Source organism: Diabrotica virgifera, chromosome 2 (assembly GCF_917563875.1).
Source record: "Diabrotica virgifera virgifera chromosome 2, PGI_DIABVI_V3a".
NCBI classification, from domain to species: domain Eukaryota; kingdom Metazoa; phylum Arthropoda; class Insecta; order Coleoptera; family Chrysomelidae; genus Diabrotica; species Diabrotica virgifera.
In genome coordinates, this window is record NC_065444.1 from 223,561,973 (window position 1) to 223,577,370 (window position 15,398).

Sequence of the window (15,398 nt, forward strand, 5' to 3'; positions counted from 1 at the left end):
TACTAAATTATGTTAAACAAACGTTTGTGGCTATTACCAGAGGCGTACGACGGGGGAAAGTGAATGGTTGACCCTTTCCAAATTCTACGCCACTGGCGAAATTTCTATTATAGTTCAATTTTTGGATTCTCCAATACTTTCTATGAAAATAATATACTCTTCATTCGTAACGATAAAGTCATTAGTTTTCGAGATATTTGAAGTTAAAAATGAAACGACACGGTTATTTTGATTAATATATTGTGTCACTTCATTTTTATTTTCAAATATATCGAAAACTAATCATTTTATCGTTACAAATGTAGAGTATATTATTTACATAAAAAGTATTGCAAAATCAAAAAATTACACTAAAATAGCAATTTCGTCAGTGGCGTAGAATTTGGGAAGGGTCAACCAGACACTATCCCCTGCCGTACGTCTCTGGTAGTAGCTAGAACCGTTTATTTATCTTAATTTAGTAGGGTGTACAGTACCTACACTTTCTGCCAAGTATGATAAGGATACGCCAAATAGTTTTAAAGTACTGGGTACAAATAATTTTTAAATTTTAGTCATATGAATCATATCATAAATTAATCAAAATAACTGTGCCGTTTCATATTTAACTTCAAATATCTCGAAAACTAATGACTTTATCGTTACCAATGAAGAGTATATTATTTACTTAGAAAGTATTGGAAAATCTAAAAATGGTACTAAAATAGTAATTCCTCCAGTGGTGTAGAATTTGAGAAGGGTCAACCATTCACCATCCCCTGTCGTACGCCTCTGGTAGTAGCTAGAAACGTTTGTTTATCATAATTTTGTAGGGTGTCTAGTAGTCGCAATTTCTGCCAAGTATGAAAAGGATACGTCGAATAGTTTTAAAATGCTGAGCCAAAATAATTTTTAGTATTTTAGATAAAACACCCTGTAACTCAGTAAGGAAGCACATTTTATTTAAGTGTTTTAGGTTAAATCTTCATATTTTGTGCTAAGGTTTCTCCAGTTACTATATGGACAATTATTAATGAAACACCCTGTATACACCAACGACCAACCCATACACCAACAAACAAGGCAATTTATTTACACTGATGATACAGCTGTGGCAGCTCAGGGAAGAAACTTCAATGAAGTCGAAGTGAAACTGACAGTTGCCCTGGGAGACTTAGCTCTATACTACGATGAAAACCGTCTGAAACCCAATCCCACAAAAACCCAGGTATGTGCTTTCCACCTTACAAACAAGCATGCCCGAAGGCCGCTGAAGGTGGAATGGCGTGGTCAGATCGTCAGATGCTGGAACACAACGAGACGCCAAAATACCTCGGCGTACGTCTGGATAGAACTTTTTCTTACCGATACCACTGTCAAGAAAAAAGTAAGTGCCAGAAATAATATCATCCGCAAGCTACCTAATACAAAATGGGGAGCACAACCACACACTCTCCGCACTTCTACCTTAGCATTATGTTTTTCGGCCGCGGAGTTTGGAGCACCAGTATGGGCAAACTCTGCTCACGCAAAGAACGTCGACGTAGCTCTAAATGAAATGGTCCGTATAATATCGGGTTGCCTTAAACCGACACCTATCGAAGAGGTATACCTCATAGCTAGTATTGCTTCACCACCTATCAGAAGGAAGGTCACGTCAGAGGTAGAACGAAAAAGCAGGAGACGGACCGAAGACACCCCTTATATGACAACCAAACTCAGCCAAGTAGACTAAGATCTCGGAAAAGCTTCCTGAAAACATCAAGATCCATCCCCAAAGCGCCAGAGATGCACCGAATACACCGATGGCAAGCGTCAGCTACCGCAACACATTTTCCTCTCTCAGAGGAAATGGCTGCTGGACACAATTTACCGTATCCGACTTAGAGAGCGCTAAACAGACGAAGAACCGGCGTTTCGCGTTGTGCTGGTAACCTGAAAAATGGGGATACCAGGAGGACGATACCTGCGACTGCAGGTGATGAGGAGATGAGAGAGACCTGCACAGAAGAAGACTTAATTTTAGCAAATGACAGGGCATCTATGTGGCCAACCATTGGAAATATAGAATTTAAAATTGTTGGTGTTCCAGACACGGAAAGTAAGTAAGGGGCTGTCCATTAATCACGTGAGTCTCGAAATGGGGGGGTCCATAAAAAATCACGAAACATCACAAGGGGAGGGGGGCTGTAGTAATACATCACGTGTATTTTTTTTTGGTCACCCCTGTTCAAAAATCGAAAGCGGCATTGGTGTGACTGATAAAAAAAATTATTTTTCATTCATTATATTCTACAATACAACACATTAATTTTCTTTCCTTTCACCCAAATTTTTATAAATAGTTTATTTAATATTGGATGTTAATGTTAAAAGCGACATGGGATACCCCCTACTCTTTACGGTAAATTATTTTAAAGATAAGAATTGACACTTGCGAAGTGTTTTGTTTCTTACCAGGTGTTTCCACTAGGAATTCTGACCCTGTCGCAGTCTTCTATTTTATTTATGAGGTTTTAGTCTGTACATGATGTATTTATTATACCTATTATCTGATGAATTGGTAGTCTTGTCAGTTATTCTGTTGTTTTGGCACTGAATACATGTGCAAACAGAGTTGCTAGGTCAGTTTTAATTCTTCAGTAGTTTTAATTTTGTATAATAAAATTAGATGATACTGTTACGCGATTGACTCTACTATTTTATTTATTTATATCTTTAGGCACTAAGTTTAATTTAAATAAAGGAAGACTTACTTATATTATTTTATTTACATCACTTATTTATTTTAATAATTACAAATAACACCAACTAACACATCTAATTTATTTACAAACTCAAATTTATGATTTAATTAACTAAACATAATAATTACGATAACTAATAAATACATTTCACTAAATCCGATTCGAATACAATTATATCACGCGTCGCGGCTCGTTCATTGACTGACTGGCCTGTGCTCGAATTCCTGTTCTTAAATACTCTGACAGCGGTCGTCTCGAATCGCCGTGGAAGGTCTGGCCTTTACTCGTAACGCCGAGAAGATTCAAGAATAACTAGGCCGGGTTGTGAGGCGTCACATTGCCCCCTCCTTAAAAGATGGTTCCTCCTGGAACCTTGTCGGGACTGGAACTGGATGCTGGTATCTGCAACTGGACCCTCTTTTACAACTCCCAGTTGTATAAAAGTGACAGGGGACGGTCTTCTCTCCGCACCAGTAACTATGCGGATTGCAACAGACTAACACCTGGACCTCGGTGTCTTGGAAAATTTCTTCTACCATATTTCGGATAACTCTCCAGTCTAATTGGCTGCATTCTAACTTTGGCATGGCTAACTTTTGCACGTCGGACTCCAACACGTGCTCTCTCAATTGAATTAATGCATCCCATACATCTTGGTAGGTAGGTTGGTCACGGACAGTGTCTTTTGTTACCAGATAGAATAGGTAACGTGTTGCATCTTGGAGTTTCAATGCTTTGCCAGGAGCTGGCAGTTGGCATTGAAGTTCTGCAACTCGACCAAACTTCCTTCGGAAGGCGGATGCCAACCCTCGTGCGTCTTTGATACTGGCCGGGATGGTATGGGCCAGCGAATAGTCATCGGGAAGTGCGAGAAGATCTCGCTTTTCTTCAGTGGTAACACCATGTCTTGCTTTACCGGTACCTCCGTAGGCACCCATGAACTCTTCAAAGGTAAGGTCAGGTATTCCTCGAATTTGGTTGACTTCCACTTCTTCATCTACGTCGTGGTCTCCCTCGTACGGCGCCAACCGGTTATGGTGGACTATCATCGGCTTTCCCCTAGGAATCTTGCTTATTCGGTAGATAACGTCATTGATTTTCTTGACAATGAGGTACGGACCTTCCCAGAACTGCTGCAACTTGGGAGAACAACCTGTTCGCTTCTTTGGATTATAAAGCCAGACTTTGTCGTGCTCCTTGAAACATCCCTTCTCGGCTTGGGTATCGTATCGTTTCTTCATTCGGTCGCTAGCGATCTGAAGATTAGAACGGACCAACTCATGTATATCGTCCATTCTTCTTCGTAATTCATTCACGTAATCCTCACCAGCAACATCTTCTCCAGGTCGACATCCAAACTCTAGATCACAGGGTAGACGCATCTCACGTCCAAAGAGGACTTTTGTTGGTGTTTGGCCAGTTGATTCATTAACAGCAGATCTATAGGCCATTGCGAAGAACGGAAGGTACTGGTCCCAGTCTCGTTGATGATTGGACACCATCTTTGTCAAATACTTGCCGACTGTCCTATTCATACGCTCCACCATTCCATCCGATTGCGGGTGATAGGCCGTGGTCCTTGTCTTCTTCATGCCTAGTTTATCACAGATTCCTTGAAATATATCGCTCTCAAAGTTCCTTCCTTGGTCACTATGGATCTCCAGAGGTACTCCAAATCGGCTGATGCAGTCTTTGATTAACACATCTGCAATAGTGGCGGCCTTCTGGTCTGGAATTGCGTAGATCTCCATCCACTTCGTGAAGTAATCCATTACCACCAACATGTATTTGCATCCATTGTCACTTTCTGGAAATGACCCGGCAATATCCAAAGCTATTCTTTCAAACGGACTTCCAACATTGTACTGTCTCATAGGAGCCTTTCTTTTCCGGTAGGGCCCGTTACTTGTAGCATAGGTAGTACATTTCTTACACCAGTCCTTCACATCGTCGGAACTATTCATCCAATAAAATCGTTCCCGAATTCTCTGAAGGGTCTTCTTTACACCAAAATGCCCTCCTGATGGACTGTCGTGTAACTGACGAAGTACTTCGGCTACTCTGCTCTTTGGAATCACCAACTGTGTTCTCCTCACCGAACCATCATCATTTTCTATTACTCGTTTAAGCAAGCTGTCTTCCAAGATAAATGAGTCCCACTGGGACCAATACGTCTTAACTACTGAGCCTAGGCTTGATATTTCTTGCCAAGATGGTCGACGATATTCTTCTTTCCATTTTCGAATCTTCTGTAAAACTGGATCTTTTTCTTGTTCTTCCTTGATCTTGGTAGGCGTCCACTCGTCGTTGACCACTGTTGTTCTTAGTACTGCTGCTTCCTTTGACTCTGTTTTGTTGCAATGGGAACATTCTGCTGGACACGGTCTTCTAGATAGAGAATCAGCGTTCCTGTGCCTAATATTCTTGAAGTCGTTCAATCCATCTGGCTATCTGACCCTCTGGATTCTTAAACTGCATTAACCATTTAAGGGCGGCATGGTCGGTTCGGATTAGAAACTTCCTTCCGTAGAGGTATTGATAGAAGTGTTCCACTGATTTTACTACTGCTAGAAGTTCTCTTCTCGTGACGCAATAATTTCGTTCAGGTTTTGAAAGCACTTTACTAAAATATCCAAGGACTCGTTCCTGTCCTCCTTGGATCTGCGACAGCACTCCTCCAATTCCCACATTGCTTGCATCCGTATCTAAGATGAACTCTCCTTCTGGCAGTGGATACCCTAATATTGGCGCTGTAATTAAATGCCTCTTCAAAGTTTCAAAGGCCGTTTGGCAGTCTCCATCCCAGCAATAATCCCTTGCTTCCTCTGTAAGTCGCGTTAAGGGCTTAGCGATATCTGCAAACTTCTTAATGAATCTCCGGTAGTAAGTACATAGTCCCAGAAAACTTCTCACTTGATGTTTATCAGTTGGTTCCGGCCATTCCTTAATGGAATCGATTTTTCCTTTGTCCACGGCCTCTCCTTCTTTGCTGACTATATGGCCTAGATAATTGACTTTACTTTGAAATAGCTGGCATTTCTTGGGGTTTAACATTAACTGGGCAGCTTTAAGTCGATTAAAAACGTCTTCTAAATTCTTCAGGTGGTCTTCAAACGTCTCGCCCAAAACGATTATGTCGTCTAAATACACCAGGCACGTCTTCCAAGATAACCCTCTCAACACATTTTCCATAAGCCTCTCAAATGTCGCAGGAGCATTACAGAGTCCGAACGGCATAACGTTGAATTCCCATAAACCAGATCCTGTCGTAAAGGCCGTCTTCTCCTTGTCAACTGGATCCATTTCTACCTGCCAATACCCAGACTTCAAGTCCAACGTAGAAAACAATTTACTTCCAGCCAGTGTGTCCAACGTGTCGTCGATCCGAGGCAGAGGATAACTATCTTTCTTGGTAACATTGTTCAACAAACGGTAGTCCACACAGAATCTCGTAGTTCCATCTTTCTTCTTGACCAGGACCACCGGAGAGACCCATGGGCTCGTAGAAGACTCTATCACCCCGTATTTCTTCATTTCTTGAACAATCCTTTCAGCTTCCTCTCTCTTTGCCTGTGGTAATCGTCGAGCTGTTTGACGAATTGGCCTAGCGGTACCAGTGTCAATTTTATGTTTGACAACTGTCGTTCTTCCTGTCTTTCCTCCTTTCGCTACGAATATATCACGATATTGCCTAAGAAATTCCCTTAATTTTCTTTTTTCCATTTGATTTAGAGACTGGCCTGCAACTGCAACCATTTGGTCGAACTTGTCGTTGGAATTATCTGATGTTGTTGTCTGACGGATTATGGACGTCACGGGTACACAAGTTCCTACTTTTGTCTCCTTCTTGATGGTCACTGGGTAGTCATTGACATTAATCAATCTCACGGGAATTTCTTTAGCAGAAGTAACCAATTCCTTTCCAATTATGATTCCTCGGCCAACCTCCTCGTCGTGGTTCCATGGCTCCATCATAACAGGCGTTCCTTCTTCTACAATTCCCTGTAGCCGCGCTACGATGATCGTTTCACTCCTCGCAGGCACAACTGTATCTTCTTTAATGGCTGCTAGCACAGTTCTGTCATCATGTGGATGAAGAAATACCTCCTCGTTGCCAACTTTGATTACCCTATTCTTAAAATCCAATTGAAATCCATGCAAATTCATTACGTCCATTCCTAATATAACATCTTCTTCGATGTCTGCAACTATGACAATATGGACGAACTTTTCTGCTCCAATCCCTAATTGTATCTGGATTTCTCCATGGGTGTTGGCGTTTTCACCTGTGGCAGTCCGCAGTCGCAACCTCGTTGGTAAGAGTTTCTTACGGCTGTTTATAACTGACGGTCGTATAATGGTCCTGGTTGCTCCGGTATCAACCAACAATGTATACTTTTTACCATTTATTTCTCCATCTACATATACACTATCTTCACGGCATTTCAAAGAAGCTATTAGTATTAGACGGTCTTTAGAGAAGTTCTGAGTCGAGGCTACCCCCCTAGGGTCTGTCCGTTCTCTTATTTCCTGCTGGCTAGTTTCTTGATTTGCGTTCTTACTTAAACTCCGTGCGTGCCCATTTTCGCCACAACTGCAGCAATTCATGGTCTTCGTTTTCTTCGATGTAATGCCTTTCACCATATTTACCAGCTGGTCAAGTTTGTCTTCATCCTCTTCTTCTTTCACAGTTCGAACTGCACTGTACTCACCAGAGGCCTGCGTAGCTGATTCGAACTCGAGGGCCGCGGACAATACATCGACCAGCGTCTTGTGACGAGCTAATCGCAGTGTTCTCTGCATTTCAAAATCGCGAAAACCATCGATAAATGTTTGAACAGCCAACATTTTCATCATGTTTTCGGGAGCTGTTGGATAAGCAAATCGTACTAGCCTGGCAATATCTAGCTCATATTCTTGGAGAGCTTCATCTTTCTTTTGTCGTCGGTTTTTAAGCCGCGCCTGATAGACATACTCCAAATGTTCGTGCCCATAACGCATGTTTAGTCTCTTCATAAGTTGTTCAAAATCATTCGTCTCCTCTACAGCTATGGTCTGGAGTACATCCAAAGCCTCTCCTCGAAGAGCAATAACCAGATTTACAGCTTTGTCTTTTTCGGACCATCCGTTCGCTCTTGAAACTGTTTCAAACTGTTTCTTATAACTGTTCCATGATGACTTTCCGTCGAAATTTGGCACCTTAACACGAGCATGACCTACACTCCCTTCAACTATCGACCGTGGCTCCAACTTGTATTTGGTTTCATCATCTTTAATATCTGTTAACATGGGTTCCACCACTTTGTCCACTTTTTCCGTTTCCTCCAGTTTCTTTTCTATTTCCTTGATCTTTTCTTCAAAAGTAGATTTTATGGACGATATCTTATCGTCAAAATCCGAAGTGACTTTAGAGATCTCGTTAGTCATTTTGCTGTCAAGGGATGAAATATCACCCGAAACTTTCTTCTCTAATGATGCAATGTCTGTCGAAACTTTCAAAACATCGAGGAAACTTGGGAAATTTCACTAGAAACCTTTTTCTCTAACGATGTGATCTCTGTCGAAACTTGGGAGATTTCACTAGAAACTTTGGTCTCCAACGACGTAATGTCGGTCGAAACTTTGTTCTCTAACGATGTAATTGACGAAATCAAAGCAGCATGATTGTTTTCAAACAAATAGGTTTCAGGATCTTGACCCTCTTCCTGAAGAGCGTTCTTTAGACGTTCGACTAGATCAGCCTTTTTCCCAGTAGAACTCAGGTCCCTTTCTTCCAATTCAAGTCTCAGGTCTGCAATTTTTAGCTTAAACAAGGTAGACATGATCACACACTTTATTTATTACGATTTATATTTTATTTATTTTTAAAGTATCCTCACTTCTGCACCATTTTGTTACGCGATTGACTCTACTATTTTATTTATTTATATCTTTAGGCACTAAGTTTAATTTAAATAAAGGAAGACTTACTTATATTATTTTATTTACATCACTTATTTATTTTAATAATTACAAATAACACCAACTAACACATCTAATTTATTTACAAACTCAAATTTATGATTTAATTAACTAAACATAATAATTACGATAAGTAATAAATACATGTCACTAAATCCGATTCGAATACAATTATATCACGCGTCGCGGCTCGTTCATTGACTGACTGGCCTGTGCTCGAATTCCTGTTCTTAAATACTCTGACAGCGGTCGTCTCGAATCGCCGTGGAAGGCCTGGCCTTTACTCGTAAAGCCGAGAAGATTCAAGAATAACTAGGCCGGGTTGTGAGGCGTCACAATACTTATAGATACGTGTATTTTATAAATACCTAAAAAAAAATATATTTTTGTAGATACTAAAATATACACGTGATGTAGGGGTGGGGGGTTGGTTCGCCTTAAACCTCACCATGTATCACCAATGAGGAGGGGGGGTTTAAAAATGACAAAAAACATCACGTGATTAATGGACGGCCCCTAAGTAACCCATAATCAGTATTAAACTGAACCACGTCCTTTAAGTAGACTCTAGAACCACTTTACTATACGAGAATGCTCCTCCATCTTCGTATATGATTCAGTTAAAATTGCTTAAGTAAAACACATGCTTAGAAATCAAGTTTTTTATTTAAAATAAAACGTACCTACATAAGCGTAACACCAATATTTTGTTTAAAATTAGACTTTTGGACGTGCCGCCATCATTTGGTACTCGAACTCTACTTCATTTTTTCCGCGAAGTATTTTAAATAATCCCTTGTCTCCCCAATCTTCATTCCATGAATTAGCAGCCAACCAATATGGGACTCCATTCTCTACACCCCAACCTAAAACTTTGACGGAATGGTATCCTAAATCATCTCCAGCGACATGTTGATAAACACCTAAAATAAATTTATTTCATACACACAGTTTCAAAAGTTATGCATCACCCCTTGTATTCACGATGTTTACGCTTTTATAAATCCGTATTTTTATCACATATTTAATGGGCCTTTTTTATAAAAGATATACCAGTTTTGGTTTTTTATTTTATTTGATTACCCATTTAATTGACCTGGTTTTGCCAAGTGGTAAACATTTGAAACATTTATTTTGGTGAAATTTTTGAAAACGTGATTAAAAATGAATCGTACTTTAATTTCTAAGTTGGACCGTATAAGAATTATCTATTTAATTGAAGAAGGCCATTCACAGCGGTTCGTGGAGGAAAGAGTGGGTGTTTCTCAGAGTGATGTATCACGGATATGAAATAGGTTCCTGGAGAGAAACTTGATACTGAATAGAGCTCGGTCTGGTAGACCCCGATTTACCAATGATCGACAGAATAGATATATCAGAATTTCCATCCGTAGAAATTCTTTTAGGTCTGTACCAGCCCTCCAAAGAGAATTCAGGCCTGCTACAGGAGTCAGATTATCGTTATCTACAATAAGAAGAAGAATTTTAGACTCAGGTTTGAGGAGTCGTAGACCAATAAGAGTTCCTCAGCTACAACCTAGATATGTTTTGGACCGCCTCCAGTGCGCTCAAGAACACATAGAGCTACCCAGCTGTTTTGTAATTTTGTGCTTTTTTCAGGCGAGACCAGAATCTGTTTAAATAGTGATAACCTGCGAATTTGTGTGTGGCGAGAGCCAACAAGAGCTGCACAACTAGCCACACATGACTCGCCGGTTATCACTATTTAAACAGATTCTGGGCTCGTGAATTGTTGGGGGAGCTGTATGTGTTCTTGAGCCCACTGGAGGCGGTCCAAAACATGTCTAGGTTTTAGCTGAGGAACTCTTATTGGTCGACGACTCCTCAAACCTGAGTCCAAAATTCTTCTTCTTATTGTAACCAACGATACTCTGACTCTTGTAGCATGCCTGAATTCTCTTTGGAAGACTGGTATAGACATAGAAGAATTTCTACAGATGGAAATTCTGATATATCTATTCTGTCAATCATTGGTAACTCGGGGTCTACCAGACCGAGTTCTATTCCGTATCGAATTTGTCTCCAGGAACCTATTCCATATCCGTGAGACATCACTCTGGGAAACACCCACTCTTTCCGCCACGAACCGCTGTGAATGGCCTTCTTCAACTAAATCGATAATTCTTATACGGTCCAACTCAGAAATTAAAGTACGATTCCTTTTTAACCACGTTTTCAAAAATTTCACCAGAATAAATTTTTCAAATGTTTACACCTTGGCAAAGCGAGGTCAATTAAATGGGTAATCAAATAAAATAAACAACCAAAAATCGTATATTTTTTATAAAAAAGGCACATTAAATTTGTGATAAAGATACGGATTTATAAAAGCGTAAACATCGTGAATACAAGGGGTGATGCATAACTTTTGAAGCTATGTGTATATTAGTAACAGATATTGTAATATAACTGATAATGTCAATTTTGGGACCCCAAAATTAAAAAATATATTATAGTATTGTAGTGAGTAGTGCAGAATGTAGTGTCTGGAGCCTCAAGAGACTGAGACTAAGGAAGACCCGAAGATGACGTCAGAAAGGACGTCGAAAGCTCGGCCTAGAAACCAACGATGCGGTACAAATTGGAAGCCTGGTAAATTTAATTTTAATATCGTATACGTTTACAGTTATTGTGATTTTAATATTGCGACTGTAGTTATAAAACACAGCGCCGGTTTAACCTAACTTCGGGCCCTGGGCGCTGGAAGTTTAGGGGCCCCCTTCATTGCTATTCGTTGTCAGTTTTTTAATAAGAAAACACATGCATTAACTATAAAGGTTTATTGTAAAATCCATAAAACATTTTTTATACAAGCAAGAAGAATAGCAAACGTAAAAAATAATCCAAAAAATTAAAAAAAAAATAAACAAAAAACAGAAAGTTCCACAAAACAACACATGACAAGCAAAAAAACATATTCTAAAAAATACATAAAGACAAAAATTAGAGCACTTTTTTTCTTGACTTGGCATTCGCAAACTGCCATATAATATTATCACAATTCAGTTTCTCCAGTTCTTCATTATCTATATACAATAGTGATAATGCGTCGAGGTTTTCTTGACCCAAATTTGACCTTAAATATGTTTTTATTCTTTTTAAAGCCGAAAAAAACCGCTCGCCTGACGCATTAGAAATTGGTATCATCAAATAAATTGGCAGTAAAGTTAAAATATTGGGAAAAGTTGCTTTTACATACATCCTGGAAGAATAAAATTTTTCATAAATTGTATGATGTTTATTCAAATTTTGGCATAACGTTAAAAAATGGGTAATTTCATTAGCAAGTTCTCTTTGGTTTCATTCATTCAAAATCGTTTTTATGTTTCTCGCATAAAGTATTAATTGACATCTTGACTTCTTCTTTATCTCTAGATTAAAAAAAAAACATCTAAAAGCTGATGTTACATCCTTGTAGCATTCAATTCGCGATTCTGAAAACAGCGACTAATTTTCTAGACTCTAGATTTTCTGCGACAGCGATTTTTTTGTCGCTGCGACTACAAATCGCAAGTGGAGTGCTAGCCTTAGAGGCCACTGTAGAATGCCAAATTGCAATTTTTGTAATCGCTTTACTTTTGAATGTTTGAAAGAGTGTGTACCTATTGTTTGGGTATAGGCATTTTCGAGAATAATCTATTATTTATCTATAAATTAGATTTATGTATAGCTAGTTTTGTCTTTCGTTTAACTATTTTAAAAGACTTATTTTGTCCCCATTTTAAAAGAACTTATTTTAAAGCTGAAAAGTGAGATAAATTATTATTTAAGCCCCGCAATTCAAAATGAAATTATTAGAAACTAAAAAACTCCGTTTGAGCGATTATTTTGGATACAATTCGAGACATGGCCATTGATTAATAACCTACACAGTTTTTACCCACTACCTGGGTAGTTTTTAATCAATGACATGGCGAAATCTAACAACTTTCTGTAGTTTTTGGAAAAGGGCCCCGCCACAAACACTGACTAGGGGCCCCTGTGGGGCTAGGCTACGGCACTGTGTATAGGCGTGAAGAGATGTAACAATAGAACAAAGGCGTTTGCAGTGTATTGGCGTATCTGCGTATCAGATTTTTTTCGGAGAATATGTAAATTATTTAGCGACTTTATTTTTTTATAATTAAAAGGCCCCTGGGCGCCCGCCCAAATCGCTCAGTGGATAAAGCGGTACTGATAAAACATAAGTAAATAAATTTGGGAATTACACAGACTATAAATTTTAAAGTTTTACAATCCCTGATTCAATATTAGGTTTTTGCACTTTTTACATAACTATGCATACTTACCACTTTTATAACTCCAGAAATCACTGTACAAGTGGAAAGTCGTTTCTACCGGACCATTTGTCAATATTTCCTTTTGCATATTGGCTACTGTAGTGAACGAATACGATGGACCTGAAGCAAAAGTTAACTCGGACTTATAATTAAGTGCGGGATCGTTACATTGAGTTCTGCAAGTAGGTGTATCTAACTTCAAAGTACTGCATTGCACTTTAGTACCAGTTGTATTATGTTCACATGGTGGAAGAGAATAAGGTTGGCAACCCTAAAACAAAAGTATTGATCTTTTATAGTATTATTTTATTGTATATAGATATGTATAATGTATATGTATGTATACCGGGTGGTGAATCGGCAAACCGGCCATAGCAGTGCTGGTGTAACCTAATTTCGGGCCCTGATCACTGAAGATTTGAGGGCCCCCTTTCGCTGTCATTTTTTTTAAACAAAAAAAAAAACAAATACAATAATTTTTTAAAACAAACAAGAAGAACAGCAAAGGTAAAAATATTCCAAAGAATACATTTAAAAATATCTATAAAAAAACAGAAAGTTCCACAACACAACACATGACAAACAAAAAAACATATTCTAAAAAATACATCAGACAAAAATTTGATCACTTTTTTTCTTGACAGCATTAGATATTAGCAAACTGCCATATTATTATAATACTATCACAATTCAATTGCTCCAGTCCTTCATTTTCTATATTATAGATACAATAGTTATAATGCGTCTAGATTCTCTTCACCAAAATTTGACTTAAATGATTTATTTTTAATAGTGTAGGAAACAAAGGTTGAACCTTGCAAAATGGACACAAGTCCGGTTTTATTTTTTTTCTGGTATATCACGGGGTGCTTATTATAAGACTAACTTTTTCTGAAAAAATTTCGCCCCGGAACCCCTTTTTCACCCCTTTAAAGGGGGTAATTTGTGGTTTTTGCGGAACGTAGCCCTTCCTGTGCCTTTTACAAAAAATTTCTTTTATAAAAATATGAAGAGGACTATATTTTCTACGATTTATTTTCATCAGCATCTGTCTATCATTTACCGTTTAGCGGGGGTGGCACCCCAAATTTGACAAGTTTTTAAAAAAGATGTTTTAAAAAAAATATATTTTTCCCTAACTGTAACGGAAATTAAGAAGAAACCCTGCGGCAATTATTCACAAATAATTGATTGATTTTTTGGTATAGGTTTCACTTAAGAGTAATTGCCCCTTTTTTAATTACAGGGTGTTACATTTTAAAAAACTCCTTTTTATACCATCTTAAGCGTTTAGGCTAGAGTAAAAAGACTTTCAACGATTACCCATGTACTCGTGCTATTTACAAATTTGTATAATGCACCCCCATTTTTTCCCCGGAACCACCAAAAAAAAAGAAGAATTAATAAATAAAGTGATTTTATTGGAATCCTTCACACACAATGCCCTTCATTAATATGCTTCATATATCATTTTGTGCACGTTATTATTACCCATGCATGGGCACCAAAAGCGATTTCCTAGTGCAACCCCTATAGCCAAAAAAAAAATAAATAAAATGGGTGGTTGAAAATTTTTTTTTGTTTTTTGCTTTTTGATCCATATGGGCATATACTTCATCAATAGTGCTTTTCAAAAATATATATGGTTACTGCAACACCCCTGCGAAAACCACCCCTATCCTTAAAAATATACTGCAGAAACTACCCCTATCCCTTGGCGAGAATGCTTTTACGATTTTCTCATTACCTATGCATTATTTCTGAACAAAACTTATACAAGGTTAAAGACCACTATTTACTCTAAAAATTAGGTCCTATTCATTTTTTTCGTATAAGCAACCGTTACGGCACAGTGGCGCCGTAAACGTCATTTAGGCTTTGGCGGGCTCCAGTTTTTTGTTTTTTTTTTCGTCATCTGTTCGTTTTATTGATAAAGTACTCATCTAAAATAAAACAACACAGTGTAACCTACAAATTATGACTTATGCACATTATACAATCTTTGCGCTCCAAAGCCACAGTGGTGGCCCAAAGTCAATTTTTGCATATTTTCGCCACCTACATGCATTTTTTTGCATTAATGCTATCTTAATACCACAATATTTACTTTTAGGTGGTCGCTAAGCAGTGGCGGATCCAGAGAGGGGTGATGGGGGTGATCACCTCCCCCCCTCTCAAACCAAGTGATATTATATTCAAAGATTATAAAAATATTCATTTATTTTTATAGAAATTTAGCCAATTGGCACCCCCTCTTAACGATGCTGGATCCTCCACTGTCGCTAAAGCATAAAAAGTACGCCATTCTTATTTAAAACATCATAACTTTATATCCAGATTTTAAACAGGCAGCGTCGCTCATGTATCCTCCTACCACACATTTTTATATTACACAGAGTCTAGTTTTAGT

The 15,398-nt window shown here is 38.4% G+C and overlaps 1 protein-coding gene across 2 annotated transcripts in view; it reads right to left on the reverse strand.

Moving 5' to 3' along the window:
* Positions 1-8,692: 8,692 nt before the first annotated feature.
* Positions 8,693-15,398, reverse strand: part of LOC126880417 (cathepsin B-like) — a 151,803-nt gene continuing 145,097 nt past the window's right edge. Inside the window, exons 4-6 of one of the 2 annotated variants that reach the window (XM_050644264.1) lie at positions 12,998-13,259; positions 9,371-9,610; positions 8,693-9,055 (exon numbers count right to left, since the gene is read on the reverse strand). In XM_050644264.1, coding sequence (XP_050500221.1) covers positions 9,405-9,610; positions 12,998-13,259 — 468 coding nt within the window. In that variant the 3' untranslated portion in view covers positions 8,693-9,055; positions 9,371-9,404. Of the gene's footprint in view, positions 9,056-9,334; positions 9,611-12,997; positions 13,260-15,398 lie in introns of those variants that run through there. The other variant, XM_050644263.1, reaches the window with a different exon arrangement.